Source organism: Tenebrio molitor, chromosome 8 (genome assembly GCF_963966145.1).
Source record: "Tenebrio molitor chromosome 8, icTenMoli1.1, whole genome shotgun sequence".
NCBI lineage: Eukaryota > Metazoa > Arthropoda > Insecta > Coleoptera > Tenebrionidae > Tenebrio > Tenebrio molitor.
The window spans coordinates 4,658,173-4,677,764 of NC_091053.1; the positions used below are offsets into that span (position 1 = coordinate 4,658,173).

Sequence of the window (19,592 nt, forward strand, 5' to 3'; positions counted from 1 at the left end):
CTTGTCTTTTACTGAAACACGTCATTTTATAAATAAAAACATTTATTGTTACTCTTTTTATCTGACACTTTGTTTTATATCAACATTTTTACAAAACGTGACAATTAAAATGAGTGCCTACTATCAACAGAGAAGGTAACAGAAATAACACTCTAGGTAGGTAAAGACGAATGTATAAAAATAAAAACAGGTATATAAACATTTATCTGTACAATGATAGCGTTACATTTTACTTTACTGGCACTGGTTTCTCTTATATATCTTGTATAGGATACAATTTACATAAACATTTACTTCTTTTGGCCTCCGATTGAGGACGAAGAATACAAAAACAATCGAACACAAAATCCCACGGGATTACAGAAAACTGACTTACCGATGGATTCTCGGGGCGAGGATCAATGGAATGGTCGACAAATGCCAGCTTATCACGGCCGACTTGGGATCAAGTGTGGCAGGGTTGGCAGCGCCGACGGCCAAAAAACAAACTACTCCGACTGTCACGCTCTACCCCGGTGTTTTTCAAGTCGGCCGCGATTTTGTCAAAACTTTTCTATTCTTTCCACTCCCACGTTTAATGTTAGTAACAAATAGTCTAAACCTCCACAGTTGGGAAGTTTTTCTCACGGTAAAATAAATTCTATTAAAAAAAAAAAAAATCCGAGACTTCTGGTTTATTAAAATTTAACTAATTCTAACAAAAACAATTGATTTTTTGATTGCAACGGCTGACTAGACGAATTTTCAATTTAAAATTGTCTCTCTAGGCGGAGTGATGCGGACCGCACCCTAAACTACTTACAGTTGTGTACAATTTTCATTTTGTGGCGAAAAAATCCCCAACTGTCGTATACCCATAAAATATGTAAAACAAATACAAAAAAAAAGTAAAAACAAAATAAGTCACCACTAGTTAACATCACCCTGTCCACATTACACTAATAGAAAAGCTAACTCACCTAGGCTGCTATCAGTCATAGTACCCCTAAATTAACTAGGTTTAGGCAAAGGATATGTAGAACTGGTCAAACTTTGAGTATTGTCATGTGTCAGGGGGGCTAGTGGATAACAACTCGATAACAGACAACGTAAACATTTAAAACTAGTAAAAACATTTTTAACAGTATTATAAATAATTTTAAGTAGAAAGTGACGACCAGAACACAGTGACAATTCTCATTATTTATTCTTTTATTCTCTAAGGATTGTTGGTTAGGTTGTATAGTTACCCTGATGCATCGATTATCCATAAACTGTACCACATCTACACATCTATCTCTTGAGCCCCCGTTCCTTCGCAAATCTAATACTGATGTGTCTTGAGGAACTCCGAATGACTCGCTATGACGTTTGAAACGATCGGATCTTCGATCTCCATCCCGTTCAGGATCTCTTCTCTCTTCAAAACCACCTCGTAACTACTATCTTTCGTTACAAAAACCACTTTCTGTCTCCTCGTTTGCAACATGTTCCCAATAACTAACTAAAATGGTAATTAATTATACAAGCTTTATAAGACACCATTTTGTCGCACGCGTTTTTTAGAGCACGACGAGCGCAGCGAGGAGTGCTATAAAGCAAAAAGTGCGACAAAATGGCTTATGCAACGAGTGTAATACAATATTTTTTCTATTTTGCCCTCATTTTCACGTAATATGACTGTGTTAAAAAAGGTGCAAATGAGAAAAATTCGTTTTTTAAGAGACGATCCACCTATCCAACCCTTACTTTGTGTTTGTATTTGTTGAGGGAGTCCCTCGCTTTGACAATCAAAATGCTCTCGTCAGTTTCTAGTTTGAATGAGACTATAAAGGCGTGGGGCACCCACAAGTTGACCAGCGGCGCCAACAATTTCGGTACTAGTTGCAACTGGATCGTGGGGGCGCCTGCCCCGGATTGGATCTTGTGAGTGGGCTGCAATCTCAAGGTCGAATTTTAAAGCGCACTCTCCGCGACATCTCACCATTTCGTTCGAGGGGACGTAAAAATCCGAGACCGCGGCGGCAAGAAAAAGTACGGCTTTCGTTTCGAAGACGGCGAGACACTCGCAAGCGGCCCGCAGCAACCAGAAATAGTCGGCGACTGTTGTGAACGTGACGTAGAGGATTCGGCCCCCTTCTTGGGCGTTTTTATAGCTGGCTAGTACCGGTGCCAGGACGTCCACGCTGTCAGGTTTTACTGTAACTGCCGGTTGTAGCGGGTATAGTGAAGGGTGGGGACTGACCTGTGATGGTCGTGTTGGGGCCTTGGTCGAGCAGCTCCAACATGTCCATGAATTTCTGGCCGCTGAAATGTCGGGTGAAGGGTTCGAGCGATTTCAGGCGGTGCATGAAGATGACGGCGTAGCTGTGCTCCAGGAAGTACTCCGCGGAGGCGGCCCCGCGGGTGCCCGCGCTGAAATTATCAACGAATCTGACGGTGTTGTGCTCCAGGGGGACAGTTGTTCCACCTGACTGAAATGACAACTAGGTACACATAACCTCACTTTGGCGACTTACCGTGATCAGAACGATTCGCTGGCCGGTTTTGTTGTGTCTGTCGCAGAACTCTTTCAGAAGTATCCGATTGTCCTCGAAGTCCGTTGGGGGTAAGTGTGTGGTGTAAAATTCTTCCCAATGCGATGCCATCGTAAGTGACAAGTGACAGATGCCGGCAATGCAGGTCCCTCGACTGTCACTGCCAGCGTAAAGAGAGGGGCAGACGAAATGTTTTCAAAACATTTTTCTTCAGTCGCTGCTTACTCGTTGGGTGGTGTACAACTCGTCACCCCATTAGCGTTAAATCTCCAAAACTGTGTCGTTCTCGCATGTGACAGTGGTCGAAAAGTAAAGTTTTGCTTCGTGACGTGCTCGCTCGAATTTTATAATTTATGTCGGTCTGATTGGACATGTTTTTTCTTGGATTATTTTACCATATGAGAACCATGCTGGGTGTCTTGTGTCGTAAGTGTTTGTTTACTTGTTCCCACATCTACCCATTTTTCCATTGTATCAACAGAACAAACCGGATTTAGCTCCGTCTGAATTTTAAACTCTCGCTGAAAAAATTCATTAAGTCCGCTTCACACGTTCTTTACATAACTTCTTATCCAATCGGAAGAAAGCGAAAAGTTATCAGGCTGGAAATAATGCGTCAAGATCTGTATTGGTAATTAGCGAATGAAAGTGATTATAAATGTTGTTGCACCGTTTCAAAATAAAAGGAGGCCAATAACCCCATACTCCTCTCGCACACAACTTGCATTATTTTGGTGTTATGAAATGTAGGTCGACCGGAAATACAATAAAAATCTCATTTTTCATTCATACTTCGAGATTCGCAAGGTTTCTGTTTCCCGATCGACTGATAAAACTCCTGCGGCTGCATCTATACAGCGTGGCCTAAAAACAATTAGGGCGTAGTCTCGACTGTCACTGTCTGATAGATCACGAGAATCCTTCTCAGGACGATCCAAGTCCTTATCGATTCTGCATTGTTCGATTTTAACCAATGGGAGTCTCAGCAACTGGACTTTCTTAGCGGCCAATCACTTTGACCCTTTTTGAGCACTCAATTAACAATGTTACGTTGTTTTGAAGTACCGCAACGTATCAGTTTACACTTGGAATCGTCGATTTACGGCCATTTAAAAGCTCTTCTGTGTATATGTGTGGCTGACGGTTTATTTAACAGATTATTCAACGCATTTTGTTTAAAAGTGCCTGTTAATGTGTTTCACCTGTCGGATTGTTTACAGTTTTTATCAAATAATTGCCGTTTTTGCGTTAAACAGTGGAAGCGGTGCAGCTGTTGTTTGCAGTTTTCGATAACAATAGTTGTGTTAGTGGAGGAGTGAATGCGTTGAACGATTCCTATATTGGTTTATGTAATTACATAATGAACCTGAAGTTGCGTCATCGGAATAAGTACTTCCCAATGACATAATTGTATGTTTCTCTATCAACGTTTGCGACTACGATTGTTGCGTTACGGTTCCAAAATTATCATCTGTTTCTCAAGTTGTTTTATAAAATTACTCAAATTTGTACTAGTACGAAATTAGTTACCACCATTTGTTTTGGCTTATTGTTAGATGGAAATGTCTGTAATTGTTTATTGTTTTATTATTATCGTCGGTATGTATTGGTTTTTAAGGTAGAAAACAATAGGAATACAATACATTAGGATTTGGTATTGTGAAAATGTCTGTATCTGGAACAGTCAAAAATTTGGAATGTTCAAAGGAAAAGGATTCAGTTGAGTGGAGTCTGGTAGGCTGATCAAAACGATCCTTTCATTATTTGTGAGAAGAGTTGTAATTTAAATATGTATTGATCTTTGAAGAATTTTTTAATTCAAAATCGGGATCAATACAGTAAACCCTCTTTTTTCGACCACCTCTGAAAAACGGTCACCTCTAAGAACGGCCAGTTTTGTTCCTAGAAGCGATTATTCCGAAAACCCTCCTAATAGCGGACACCCCATAAAACGGCCACGACCACTACGACAAAGGTATTATTGGAAAATGAACTGCAGTTTTACATTTCAATACCGGTTATAAATTGTTTTGACAAAAGATACCCAATATCCTAAAATCCTTTTTTATACTTACGTCAAATATCAAAGATATGGGTGAAGTGTGTGATAAATTAAGAGACGTACAAAGTTTTCTATTCTGATAAAAGAGAACTAGCTATACTGTAGAAGTTGTTAACATTTTAGCAAACTGTGAATCTCAGGTTTTATTTAAAAAAATTAAGAACTTAAAACAAACTCTATTGAAAAATATTAAAAAAAAAAATGTAATAAACATGATGTAATACGGCAGGCAATGTTTAAAATATTTAGTCTTAATAAAGTAAGCATAATCCACTTGTTTTATTTATTCTTCACTCTCAATAACGGCCACCTCCCTATAGCGGTCATTTTTACAATAAATTGTTGTGGCCGCTATTGAGAGGTTTTCCAAAAACATTTTCAAGGTGCCATATGATTTTATTGCTATTTCTATGTTGCCCTAAGATTTATAAAAGATCTCGCATTAAAATTTTACATTCCGTTTTAGATTTTTTTTGACAAATTTGCAAAAAGGGACATTGACCACGGAGTACGTAAGCGTTTCAAATAATATGTAACGAAAAATGTTTCATAATGGTCATATCATAATTCATTGTCTAAATTTTCTACCGAACGAAAAATGCAGAGATCAGTTCATTTTTGAAAATAAAAAAGTTCATTTCTTCTTAGTCCTTTTTTAGTATCTATTATAATTTCATAATTGTAATTTTATTGCAATTTATTGTTTCCCAACAACAGCTCTGTCTTTAGGTGTGTTAACTTAATTGTCTTTATCTTTTTCCTTTTTCTTCTATTTTTGGTTCTGTTTGTTTTCTGTTTTTAATCTGTGTTACCTAAACCCTTGTATTTTATTCGTGTGTTGTCTCTTTATAAAGCAAGCCGTGTGTTCAATTGCGTCGGCTCTTAATCAATAGCCGCAACGTGTTTATGTGCACGAATCCTTTCTAACGAAATTTAACGTCTTCAACCGTCAACTTTCTACTCAGCATTTCCTTCTAGATCTTTGTTCTTGGTCACGATATTTTCCAACAGAAATTTCTGTCTTTAGCATAGTCCCTTTGACAGTTGAGAGGTCTTTAAAGAAAGTCTTCGTTATGTTTTCTTCAGTGTCTTTAGTACCGTAGTCTTTGTGATCTTTCCCTTCTCTTGTTCCTTTCGAGTGTTATCTCTTCTGATCAGTATTTCTTTCCATAATCTTTTGTCAACATCTATTCCATTTCTTTGATGTTAAGATCTTTTTCAGATTTATGTATTCTTGATCATATTTGCTTTTAGTACTGTAGTCTTTATGGATAACTTCTGTCTTTAGGCATTCTTCCTCACCTTCTTGGTTAGTATCACTACTACACTATTAGTATCACTACCTTTGCTTCCTTAGCAAACATTTCTTAACTCTGTTATCTTCTTGGTCAGGTCAGTATACCCTCCCAGTTGATCATGATTATCCCCTTACTCCAAAGCAACTTCGTGCATTGGGCATCATCGCTTTTGTGGTCAGTGTTTTTTCTTTTTGCGTCTTCAGTTCTGTCGTTTTCTTAGACAATATCTTCTACAGACCTATCTGTTCTTTCTGACGTAGCTTGGTATCCTTAACTGTTTCACATTAATCTCTTATAGCCCTTGTTTTTTAAATTTCTCTCAGTTTTGCTTTGGCGGCTAAAATCTCCTTCAAATTTATGTCTACGTAATCATTTAGTGTCATTCGTACTGTTTTCTTTTGTGTCGTCTTGCTTCATTTATTCTTGATCACTTTGCTAGTCAATATTTCATTGCATCTATTTGAAGAAGATCAACTCCAACACCTTGATCAAGGTAATCTTCTCTCTCTCTTTCTGTCTCTTACACTGTCTTCTTTTCTGATCATGTTACGCTTAGAATCTTCCGTTAGCATTTTCTGTCTTCAGCATAGTCGCCTTTGAAGTTAAGACTTCTTTCATCTTTTTGTAGGTACTCTTGATCATGTTTGCCTTTACCGTTCTTAGTACTATGGTCTTTCTGTATAACTTCTGTCGTTAGGAATTCTTCGTCACATTCTTGATCTATATCTCTACCTTCTCTTCCTCATTAAAAGAACTTAACTCTTCTTCTTGATCAGTATTACCTTCTACATTATGCCCTTTTGATTAGACTTATTTTACAACCCCATTATTCTTGTATTCTTGATCATGATTATCTCTTCTCTCCAATAAAACTGTCTGCATTTGCCATCATAGCTTTTATGGTCAGTTTTTTTCTTCTTTCTAGTGAAGCTACCTCATCACTTCTGTCTTTTTGGAACAATTCGTTCTCTATCCCCATTCTTAATCTGTCGTTTGTTCTCTCTAACGAATTTTTCATCTTCCTGATCAGCATATTTTGTTTTTTCCTTTGTCCTTCACATTCATATATTCTTGACCATGCTTGCATTTCTTTTCATTTTAATTGTGCTTCCACTTTTAAATCCTTCAAATTGATCTATTCTTGATCACATCAATCTCAACTTTCCAGCGTCTCTGATTCTGTCGCTTTTATCGTTCAAGCTCATACATGTTCGATCAGGTCTTTCGCTTTCCTAACCTGCTTATAACGTAATAAATTCTTATCCCAACTTCCACTTTTGCTGTAGAATTTGTGACGCGCAACGTCATCTTTCGCCAAGTCTCCACTTTACGGATCTCGTCAAAAGCAGTTTTGGCATTTTTCAAAGACTTCCTTCAGCTGTCGCCCCGTTTGCAAACATTTTTTCTCACGTCACATCTGCTCAACTTTCGTAAAAATCTGAACCTCCCCCGCTAATAATTTTTCCGCGAAACGGATACAAAACGTAAATAATGTAAGGCTGTTACCTCCACAAATAACACAAGTAAATATTTACCTTGCAGACGCTTGGCTTCGGAGTTGTGTACATGTCGGCCATAATACGCGGAAGAAAACACAAATCAAATCAAGGAATCAACGAAGCCGGGGCGGAAAATATTTTTCCAACAACGTAATTAGTGCGTCCGGGAATTCCCCCGCCCCTTAAAGAAAACTCGCCCGTTCCCAAATCAATTCGATTTCCCACCGAACGGGTAATTTTTCATTGCGATTTCCACACGTCTCCTTCGTGATTTTTTCTCGTTCCCTTTCGGCGAATGATGAATGCGAGCTTGCGAGTCCCGCGCAGGGGGGCGCCCATTAAATTAATTAAATGCTAATCCTTGACAGCTTCATTCTCTTCTTCGCCCAAACCCACCTTTAATTGCTTCATTAGAATTGCTTACACTTTCATTGCGTCATTTACATGCATAATCCGATTTGCTTAAGTTGTATTTTACCGGGGGGGCGCGACCAATTAAAATGCGGTCTTCAGGTCACGTGAGATTTCACCATTGCCGCCGGTTAAATTGAAACTGGGAACGCTTAAATCACTTGGGGTTATTTGCGCAAAGTTGTCGGGATTATTAATCTGCGCATTAGCCTGCTAATTTGAATTATCGACATATCTTCGCAGATAAACTGTCACTGTGGACACCCAATGTGAGCTTTGAGGCGAAGAGGGTGGATGTTTTGGGGGCAGATAATTGTCGGGGGGAAAGTTGGAACCGATCAAGAATTATTGTGACGAATTTACTACTAAACGATGCAAAAAGTGAGGTTAGATTTAAACAGCTGGTCCGTGGTGCGTTCACAATCGACTCTTTAACGCCTACATTTAATTGAACACCCGATACTTCGTGACAATCAATGCTAAACCATATTTACAATCACGTGGACTACACTTTGGAACACCATTTTGGCTACAGCCAACTTTGTTACTTTTTCCATTGTATCGATGTTAATGATGCCAATAACCATTTAAAAGTAGATTTATGGTCACTCCACACGTCCACAAATAATCATAAGCCGATAATTGCCAAAGGAAATACAAATTGCCAGTAAAAGCAGCAGTAAAATGGTGCAAAGTATAGAAATATATATTTTCCACGAGAATAATGTGAATAATCAGTTGGTGGATTTTTTTATACAGGGTGTCGCAAAATTAACGTATTCCAAGTCGGGGGTCTTGTAGGGAAAAATCTCAGGAATCTTGAAAAAATAAAATAAAAAATATAGGGGGGTCTTTACAAAGATAAATGGGTCGGAAGGTTCAAACTTTTCATCATGTTTTCTTCAAATAAAAAATATAAATGGTTGACATTCATTTTCAAATAAGGTGAGGATGATTATGTAAAATATTAAAATATAAATGAAGACATTTATTGAAAACACAGCTTAATCTCGAAAAAATAAGTTTTATTTTTCCAATTTTTGTTCAAAAGAGAAGTACAACATAGCTAGAATATTCACCAGGTACTTTTGAACAAATATTGGCAACTTTGATATTTTTTTCAAAATGACAGCAATTTTTTTTAAACGTTTTTACTTAGTCAACAGGATGTCCCCTACTAAGCCCCGAACTCGGAATACGATAATTTTAAGACACCCTGTATATATTTTTTTTCACTGTTATTATTAGAAAAATGGAGGCACGGCATCTAGGCCGGATGTATCAATCAGGTTGACCTTCCGCGTGAAAAACTGGTCCCTCTTCACCTAGGGTCAGCCCGAAAAATGTCACTGACCAGGATTTCACCTTTCCACATCATCAGACCGCTGTAATTGTACCAAAGATCAATATTTGCTTTTGCAGAGACGAAAGGTCATGTTCGGTGTTCCGCCCCATGCAAATCCGGATCTGTTGACTCGCAGTAACGTAATCCCCCCCGCTAATCCCCCAAATCCAGTAAATTGGCAGTAACAGCGGTCAAAGTTTACCCCAAACGGCGGAAAAAATCCAATCCGAGAAAGCGAAATCGACCATCGCGTTTATTATTTACCGCAGAGCTGGTGTAATCGGAGGCTAACTAATCCGTCGTGACATCCACCCGCGATGATTAAAGGGTGCTTCGATTCATCGAAGGGTTGGTCCGGCGGGGTCACCCGACCGGAACAACGGAATGGGTCGATTTGACAGCTGGCGCGTTTTAATTTTGCAAACGAGACACTTTATGTGGCGGCGCTGCGGTTTTGCACGCAACAGTTGGGACACCATCGAGTTCTTGCACCTGTCCGGGCAAAAAGATACAAAAAGTTGGGACTGCAAAAAATGTTGCTTTCGAACATAGCAAAAACACCTGAAAGTACAAACTTTTAATTCGATCAGAGGAACTAAGCAAAGTCGAGGGTGGTCAATATTTGGATGGGTGGTCGCCGAAGAAACTGCATCCTGTTGGTATTTAATTGCTTGATTACTCGATCGAAATTAACGTAATGATAATAAATAAATCCGGCCTCGATGCTGTGCCCCTTGTATGATAATAATAATAGCAATACTAATTTTTGAAGAATTTAATTTTTGTGGAAAAATGTAACGAATCTAGGTTATAGAATGACTTGTGTTTGTAGAAAGAGAAATCTATAGTAGAAGTACAAGATACTGGAGTAGTCTTATGCAGGTCTTTATAACGTACTAATACTTTTATGAGGGTTGGAACGTTTGGGTTAAACATTTCTTACTGGCGGTCTTCAACGCATTTGTGCTCTGCAATTTTTGCGAAATGATAAAAAACAAGTCGCACCAATCAGGATTGTCATAAATGTCATTTTTGTAATTTCCAGAGATAAACAGTTTTACAGTGTTCTTTACTAAGGTAATGTACCCGTTCCGCTGCTGGTAAGATCAAGTACAATATCTTGTACTCCTACTGTACCAGACCCGAGTCCCATTGAAAAACCGTGGAGTATACAGTGGCAGTTTGAATGAGCTACAATAAATGCTCGCTTTGGAATATGTAAATGATTTCTTTAATACCACCACCAGTTCCGGCTTTATTTTCGGATTGAAGTACATAAACCTGCAATAAAACACAGTGAAACATACGCATTGACGTACTAAAGCCAGACTTCCCATTCATTCACAAAACCTAAACGTTCAATAGGCGATAAACCGTCGTAACGACCCCTCGGTGGCGGTTTTAAAGTGATCAACACGTTTAAAACGGCCATCAGGACGGCGTAAATCCGTCCAACGAGAGAAACTGCAACGAATTCGCGCTTTCTTCGGAGAAATGCAACGAGACGTGTACGGAATGACTACACTGGCAATGCACAGGTGAAAATAGAGAGCGAGCAGGAAGGATCAAGGAACGATTTATAATCTGTTGCGGTCTTGTGGAGCAAGCGGAAGACTTTATTGTTTGGGCGAAATCAAATAAAACAGCCCCGAAAAATGTTTATTTCCAAATGAATTGTGCCGGAGCTGATGAAATATTCATACGCAGATCTGCATGTATAAATAAACAATTGATAGTATGGGGGCTAGGTTTCCGTAAATTTCGGCAGATTTGATATTGTGCTGTGGTAATTTGCCTAAAAATAGTATAGTGAGCCAGAGCAGAGCTGACAGATTGCTTTGTCTTGTGGGAAGGGCTTGCAGCACTTATTATGTACACACCCGGTGACACGGCATTCAGGCCGGATTAATATTATTTTATTATTTTTGTCAGCTAGAATAGAACAAGTGATTGATTGATGATATCTACGAGTGACCCCGTTCGCAAATTCAATGTGCTGCTCCGGTTTCACGAGTAGTATCATTGCGGGTACTTCTGTCGTACTGATAATTCCTTTGAAAGTCGTGTTTTTAAATTATTATTTTACACGACATTATAATAATTATTAATTTATTATTGTTTAATTTCTTTTATTGTATGAACTTGTTTCTTATAAATACATATACAGGGTGTTTCTGAAATAGGTGCATAAATTTTAACTGGTAATAGAACTCATCAAAAAGAACAACTTTTCTCTCTGCCATTTTGGCGAAAAACGTTGCGTAGTGGCTTAAAAAAATAGGAAAGATTTTCCTAAAACCGTCCATATCTCCAAAACTAAGCTACCTAAAAACGTGAAACAACTAGAAATGATTATTTATTTATTATTGTTTAATTTCTTTTATTGTATGAACTTCTTTCTTATAAATATATGTATAATTCATACTATCAAATTAATATATAGCCGTATTTTGAGTAAGTTTTTTTGAAAATTGCAATTTAGATATGTAAATCATTTTTAAAAATATCGAAAATGACATTTTGTAATTTATGTTGGTTTTGTTTTTGCGGAAGTTTTTTGTATCGTTTTTTTGTGAAACATACATATATGTAATCGGTAATCTATGAGGCAGATTTCCAAAATTTTTGATTTATAATACTGTAACAAGAGAAGGTTTAGTCCTTTTCACGTTGTTTTATATTGTTTTGATACTTGTGTATCAAGGGCAAAAAGTGCATCTTTTCCGATCGAGTTTGAGTTTTTTGGCCGAGGCGCAGCCGAGGCTTGAAAACAGGACCCGTTTGTTTGCAGAGTAAAAACACAAACATCCAAATAATTTCCCTTCTGAATTTTAATTTGAAAAAAATCTACGCAATTTGGTACAACTCATCCTATCTCCAAGTCTACTCCTTCTCCTTTTTTGTACACAGCTGTCCAAAAAACTGTCGACTTTTTGAGAATGTGATTTCTCTTGGAAACCTCTCTCCACCACTTGGTCCCATTTGACACAATTCTGCCTTTATTGTGACAGCTGTTGCACTTGCACCTGTCTAATAATAGCCGGTGCAGCACGTGTCTGGCGACATGTCCACTTTTAGAACGCACTCACTATATTTTTTCCACGTTTAACCTCCAATTAAGTCGGCCATGTCCGTTTCGTTCGTCGCAATGAGAGAGCTTTCCGAGTGGATGATTGTTTATTTTCGCCGCTTTTAAAATAATTCGGTTCACAGTTTATGTCAATACGGCGAAGACGGTGTGGAGATGAAATGTAAACAGATCAGCTAAATTTGTCACTCTGTAGGTGTTACTCTTATTTAACTTTTCACTCGGCTATAATTAGCTCGTGTGCGCTTTCTTGGTCGGGTTTCGTTGCATTTTAAGAGGGAAAGTGTTGGTCCACGGAGTGGATAAATTCAAGCTTGATGGAGTCTCTTTGACGATTAATTATCGCGAAATCCCTTATTAAAAATTCATCGAGTAGCATAATGAAGTAAAATATTGGACTTTTCTTCGGGGGATATTTGCAGAGGCAAGCTTGATGAGCCAGTGTTTACGAAGTCGGCGAATTAATTGTGAGTTTTTCTTTGTTCTTATTTTCCAACATGGTCGATGTCTTTAATTACCAGTTTCACAACTGACATAAATTCCCGATGAAAGATAATCGACCGGAGAATTCACTGGAGAAAACCGCAACGCTCCATCTTCATTAGTGAGGAAATCGTTGTTAAAGTTATGAGTTGATGGTGATAAACAGCTGAAAATTGTAGGGTCGTAGGCCTGGAAAAACCTAATTAGTGCTGCAGTAATTTAAGTGTTATTTAACCGACTAAATGGCTCCGGATTTGGGAAACATTCTCAACTCGCCCTTTCAAAATTTCTACCAATTTCCTGCAGACTAGATTAGCAAAATAAAATTTATACTCTACAGAGGGATCAACAAAGAAACAAATCAAGAGTGCTACCTCATCTTTTGTTTTGTCGAAACGTCTGTATTGGCTTAATCGTACACATATGTATACATACTTGCTATACGCAGTCGTTTTATTGGTTGCCTACCTCTGGAAAAATCTGATAAAACTCATTTTACCCTGATTTGTTTTCTTTTTGATCACTTTGTATGATACCAAACAAGAGAATTTAATTTTGCGTTTTTGCTGGGACCGTCCGTTTTGTAACATGTTGAACAATAATTTCGCGTCGAATTTAGTCGACGTTTTGCCTTTATGTAAAATTTCATATGGGAAATGGCTGACGTGCCCCAATCGATATGTCGCTGTTAATAAAGTTTAAATGTTAATTGCGAAACTTGATTAAAACTAAAGCGATTATGTCGACGTGGAATAAAACTCGCGATCGGGTTTCAGTCTAATTGATACGGTGGCAGTAATTAAGATTTCGATTGTGGAATAATTTAATAATGATTGCCACTCGAAGGAATGAATTGGATCTGTCAAGATGTAAAGAGACATGGCGGCGACTGGTACTTCGTAGTTTTGGTGTAAAATGAAATGAGTGTTTTTTCAGTTTAGAATAATGAGACAAAAATTACTCTAACTGTAACACACGTTTACCTTTTAATTTAGGTTAAGGTAGCTGCGATTTACCGACGGGTGTTCTGGAGGAATGCGATAGTACGCACGGTTAATTTACTCGTTTTACAGTAACTTTAAAATGAAAGTGTTCATACGTTACTTTAATTTAGTGTCAAATAACACATTTACATTCGATGAATGATTTTTTAACATTTTTATTGACTAATAAATAATCATAATCATTAGAGGGCAAATACAAATCAGGTTAGCAGATCTGTATGTTAAAAAGTTTTACATTTGTTATTTCATAAAAATCGGTAAAAGTGCAAAATAAAACATTTAGTCAGCTGAAAAGTCTAATACAAATGTCGTACGATAGGTATTTTACAGCGCTCCAATTAATTAGGTACTCGGCTTTGCCTCGTGCATGAAACCTACTATTTGCGCTGTAAAATACTCCTACCATACTCTAATGTAAGTAACCATGTATTTCATTTCATATAAATTTGAAGTACTCAATATCAATTTTTATTTTGTTGGGAGCACCATGGTTTGTTTTTCTACTTTTACTTTTTACGCAGCACTGTCTGCATATTTCATTTATTCTGTCATTTTACGAAATATGACGCTCTAGCAGACCCATCCCCATCCTCTCCGTTTTTTTCTTTTTCGCCTTTTTTCTTTTGTTTAGATTTTCTTGAAACTATTTTACCTGAAAACACCTCTAATAAGTAGGTACATTATATTTTCACTTTTCACTTAAGTAAATTTTTTTGTTTTTCTTTTCTTTTCCTCTCTCGTCCCAGTTTTACTTTTTGTAGATATTTTATACCCTCGGTTCTTTTTAAAATCTCCTCTTGAATTTTTGTAAACATTGTATTTTATATTTTTCATTTTCGTTTGCATTTTCTTTTATATGTGTTGGTTTATTTTGTATGAAGTTAAGTGCGAATAGCTCCAGCGAAAGTTTGCCTCATTGTATAGGGTGTTCATTGAAATTTCTCCTCAAAGTTGGCCTTAAAGAGTCGATTGTGAACGCGCCACTCGTCAGTCTGCAGAGTAAAAACGCAAACAACGCAAAAAGTGAGGTTAGATTTAAACAGCTGATCCGTGATTTATACTCCGTGGTGCGTTCACAATTGACTGTTATCAACTTTGAGGATATGTACATTTAAATGAACACCCGATATTTTGTTTTTTATTTAATAAAGGCCTATTATTATTAATTTCGTGCCACTTTTTTGTTTTTTTTTACATGTTTACTCTTCACATTCTTATTTTCTCACGTCTTATTTCGTTGTTCTTCTTTTTATTTATTATTAAAATATTTTTGCATTAACTCTTATTTTATCTCTTACATTCTTCTAACATCGTATAGCTTCACCTAATTTTTCTTTGCGTTTCATTAATGTTTTTTTATATTTTTTCTTTAAATTTTTTTATTGTTGTTTCTTTTATTTGATGCTCTATTGCAGTAATCTTGCATTTTATTCTTTAGCTTTATTTCCACTTTTGTTATTTTATTTTATTTTCTCTATTACATATTTTCTTTATATCTTCTTATTTATTTTTTTGTTTCTTTTATTTTTTTTCTGATGTTCTTTTTGGCTTTTTATTCAAAGTTTTTTCTGTTATACATCATTTTATCCTGTTTCTTGTATCAGCTCTTGGTTTATCTTTTATAATTTATTACAAACATTTAATGTGTTCATCTAATTTTTCTACATTCATTTGTAAAATTTGGCGATTATTCCAACTTTTCTATATCATTAGCTTCAATGTATACCGGGTGTAGAATTGTTTTACGAGACAGCATTTATTTGCTCCCCTAACAATTTTATGGCTATATAGTTAAGACGAAAGTTAGAGAGAATTAAAATTCCTGTCGAATCTGAGTCTTCGTTTTTTCTTAACATCTTGTGGTACTGAAAGAAAGACAGGAAGGGAGTTAACACAAAAATACTAAAAAGTAGTAACGAAGGAACAATACGAATGAAGAGGTATCCTTCATTAAATTGTATTATGGGGGATCTTTTTAAGCAACTTCCAAGCAACATTTGCTTCAAGTTTCCCAGGCCGATCAATTCCAGCCATAGAATGTAGAGAAGTTTGAACATTTAGTCCTGTAGTCCTGTAGGAGTTCATTTAAAATGCAAATCGAAAGAAAATAAAATAATAGTGAAACCATCTGACAAATAAAAATAGTCTTTTTGTCTTATCTCCTTAACTCCTTTCTTGTCTTTCTTTCAGTACCACAAGATGTTAGAATAAAACTAAGACTGAAATTGGACAGCAATTTTAATTCTCTCTAACTTTCGTCTTAACTATTTTGCCATAAAGATGTTAGGGGAGCAAATAATTGAAACTCTTTATTTTTAGATGTAAAATGCTGTCTCGTAAAACAATTCTACACCCGGTATACCAGGTTCATCAATTTTTACTTTTTGGCATCTTGACCTAATCTTGTAAGTTGTTTAAATTGATTTTTTTTTTATTTCCACATTTCTTAGATTTCAAACGCTCTTGATTTTAAACTTTTGCTGATACTTTCCATTACACAGGCCTGCAAAACAAAACTTTTTAATCGATGTTTTGATTTTGATAACTGATTTTGTATAACATTGGAGCCCTGATTACAAAAATACAATTCATTTTTTTGTATGACGTCAGGTTTTTTCACAATTAACAAAAAAAATTAAGCAATTTATTTAGGAAAATAAGATGTTTATAATAATTCTTGGTTAATAATCTAACTAAATTTTTTATTCCTTATGAGAATGGCATCTTTAACGCTTTGTGAGGAAACTTCTTTTAATTGATTGCCTGCTGTATTTTTTTTTTTGGGTACATCGCGCTGTAACATCCAGCAAAAGTCTACCATCATTGATACGCTCCATCTTCCTTGATATCACCTCTCCATTTGTTTTATAGCTTGGTCAAGACGTTCCCCTTGTTCCTCGCTGACAGCACCAAGATTTTTAGGAAAAAGATTTAAGTGCGAAAAGAGGAAATTCACTTTCAAACTCATATTACATCCCAAGATGTGAAAATTTTTAAACATGATTCTTACAATATTTTCGTAGTCTTCATCTTTGTGATTTCCAAGCAATTTTTCTATGACGTTCTTAAATGCCGTCCAGGCATTCCTTTCAACAACATACATAGAATTTTGAAAATCATTACCTATGTACAAAGATCTTATTTGAGGTCCTAACCTCTTTTCATTTGGCATTGGAGAGATCTGGTAACTTTGTACATTAATACTTGAAACATTGTCCATTTTTATCAAGAGGCTTTACAAATTGCTTCATCAAACAAAGTTTGATATGCATTGGTGGTACCTAATACTACTTTTTTAGGATACAACTAAATTATTTTTTATTATTGCTTCCCGGTACAAGTCTAGTTTTTAAAGGCCACTTCTTTTGAGTCCAATGCTTGTTTCGTGCCCGGCAGTCCCACTCGCAAATAAAACAAGGAAATTTCGAATATCCATATTGTTGTCCGATATTACAATATCGAAATTTTGAAATAATTCATTCATTCTAGGTGAACATTTCAATTTTAAGAAAAAACGATTTGTGAAAAAACTAGACGTGACAGCGCAAAACCAAAATCATTTTCGTAATCAGGGGGTCGAAATTGTTCAAAAACTGTCAATTTTATGCAAACATCGAAATCAGTGCAGACTTGTGTTATTTTTCTAATTTTTTTGGTCTTTTCTTCAAACCTTCTTGCATTTATCCTTCATTTTGTCATTGTTTCTTGCATCAGCTCTTATTTTGTCTCCTACATTTTCTTAAGATCATTTATTTGTTATTTTTTGTGGATTTCATAACTTATGTTTTTATTTCAAGATATTTTCTTTCAAGTTCCAAATCAGATTACTGATTTGTTCTTACTTTTACACTTTTGCTTTTTTTTAACAGTTTTTTTTTGTACTAATCACTTTTTAAATATTGTATAGCTGTTTGTCTTTTCTCTAATTTTTCTTTTACACTTTGTTTATTTTTTTGCCATACTCTTTAGCAGTGACTCGTTGTTACTACCATTTCTTTTATTCTTCTTCTCAAATATTCAAATTGCCACTATTCTTACTTGATCCACCATTCTCTGAATTTTTTGTTTTCTTCTTTAATATGTGCTTCTTTTTCTTCAATTTGTTTTATCTTTTTATTTTATCATATATCTTTCACTTTTATTATCTTTCTTTATAGAATTTACAGTTTTCACTTCTTTAGTAAATTTCCTTTGTAACATTTTTTTATCACTATTTCTTCTCATTTTCACATTACTACTGTCTTTTCTTCTTTATCCAATCTTATATTCATCTACAATATTGTATTTCTTTTTTCCTCGATTTTTTACAATTACATTTCCTCCCAATTTTCATATTTGACCAATTTTTTATTGGCTTTGTTTATTCACTACAGTTTTTTTACATGATTCTTATATCGGGTGTTTTTTTAAATTTCACCCCGTAGTAGGCGTTGGAGAGTCGACTGTGAACGCACCACTCGTGTAAAACGTAAGATTTAAACAGCTGATCTGTGATCCGTAACCTGTTGTATAGTGCGTTCACAATCGACTCTTCAACGCCTACTGTGAGGTGAAATTTAAGAAAACACCCGATATCTTTTTTGTTTCTCTAATATTTTGATTCTTTTACACAACACATTTTGGAGTATCCGCTGTTTTTTATTTTATTTAAAAAAATTAATTTCTTATTTATTTTGTGATTGTAATAACAATTCTTCTTGCTTATCATCTTTTTTTAACCCTCAATGTTCTCAGACATATTTTAAAATACTTTTTGTCTTTTTAATCATCGTTTCGTCGTGTAGACTCTCACTTTCTTATTTACCTAAAGAAATCTTAATATTCTCCTCCCTTTCACTCAGACATATTTTTAAATCCTTTTTGCCTTTTTAATCATCGTTTCGTCTTGTAGACTGTCTTACTTTCCTATTTACCCAAAAAAAATCTTATTATTTTCCTCCCTTTCACTCTCTCTCATCGCAGCATTTGCGCTATAATTACGATTTTTATACTGATGCTAAATATCGTCCAACTTCTTCTTTGCAAACATTTGTAATGGACCGTGACTCCTTCTCTTCCAGATGTCTGGTCAGTATAGTGATGTTACTGCAAACCGTTCCGGGCGACTCTGGGGCCAAGCCTTCAGATGAGTCCAAGACCCTTCACCCGGAGTCCGACGGAACCGCCACCCACATCCTGGACTACGCCCCGGCCCCAGGATGGACCGTGCACGTAACCAAAGAGGGCCGTCTCTACTACTGCAAGTGAGTCGTTTTCGAACAATTTTTTTTTTGCCCTTCCCGACCAATTATTTGGGAAGGATTTGCGAAATAAATTAGTATGAGGGATGATAATCAAGGCTCGGGGCCGTCTGAGACCGATTACGAGCTGAATTTCTAGTTTAGCAATGTTGGGGGAGACACAATTTGCATTAAAGCGCTCTTATCCAGCGACAGAAATTGCATTGTCGTTTTTGCACATCCCCAGAGAGACAGACAAGGGCCGACGCCGCGTAAAAGGACAAAGATGAGGAAAAGACCGCATTTGTTTCTCGGGTCGGGACCAGGGAATTGGGAAGGTTTGCGGAATTTGGAGATTAATTTAACGGATGTGCAGTGCGGGTGTAATTTCGGAAATAAATGGCGAACAGATTATGTAAAAGGGGGGACGAATTTTTATGCCGGATAAATTTCAAGGCAAGATATTTCACCCTAATTCGAGAAATTACGAAATCGCATGAACTGGCGCGACTTTTCAGATATCTCCACTTTTACAACGAACGATCTATGGCAGTTTGCGCCTACACCCATTTTTATGTCGAACAGAGTGTGGCGGCACTTTTTCGAAAATTAAATCTCGAAGTGTCCCATTTTCATCCCTCGATCCATCCCTCATAATGACCGGCAG

The 19,592-nt window shown here is 36.4% G+C and overlaps 2 protein-coding genes across 4 annotated transcripts in view; one reads left to right on the plus strand and one right to left on the minus strand.

Moving 5' to 3' along the window:
• Window positions 1-24: 24 nt before the first annotated feature.
• Ppcs (phosphopantothenoylcysteine synthetase) lies at window positions 25-2,679 on the minus strand. Its single transcript, XM_069055832.1, has 5 exons — window positions 2,499-2,679; window positions 2,225-2,453; window positions 1,964-2,178; window positions 1,729-1,914; window positions 25-1,483 (listed from the first exon to the last, which is right to left on the minus strand). Exons 1-5 carry the CDS (start codon window positions 2,625-2,627, stop codon window positions 1,304-1,306), a joined length of 939 nt encoding a protein of 312 aa, XP_068911933.1. The 5' UTR covers window positions 2,628-2,679; the 3' UTR covers window positions 25-1,303.
• Window positions 2,680-2,719: 40 nt separating this feature from the next.
• LOC138136590 (FERM and PDZ domain-containing protein 4) overlaps window positions 2,720-19,592 on the plus strand; it is an 82,366-nt gene continuing 65,493 nt past the window's right edge. For all 3 annotated transcript variants that reach the window (XM_069055814.1, XM_069055815.1, XM_069055816.1), the window contains exons 1-2: window positions 2,720-2,942; window positions 18,767-18,949. In XM_069055814.1, the coding sequence (XP_068911915.1) occupies window positions 18,786-18,949 (164 nt within the window). In that variant the 5' untranslated portion in view covers window positions 2,720-2,942; window positions 18,767-18,785. The remainder of the gene's footprint in view (window positions 2,943-18,766; window positions 18,950-19,592) is intronic.

Bases quoted from the DNA above. Each gene is read 5' to 3' on its own strand.
- Ppcs (XM_069055832.1), bottom strand. From the start codon at position 2,627: ATGGCATCGCATTGGGAAGAATTTTACACCACACACTTACCCCCAACG. The intron at 2,179-2,224 runs GTCAGTCCCCAC...CGGCAGTTACAG, and splicing joins CCCCAACACGACCATCACAG to TAAAACCTGACAGCGTGGAC. The intron at 1,484-1,728 runs GTAAGGGTTGGA...TTACCATTTTAG, and splicing joins TCAACAAATACAAACACAAA to TTAGTTATTGGGAACATGTT.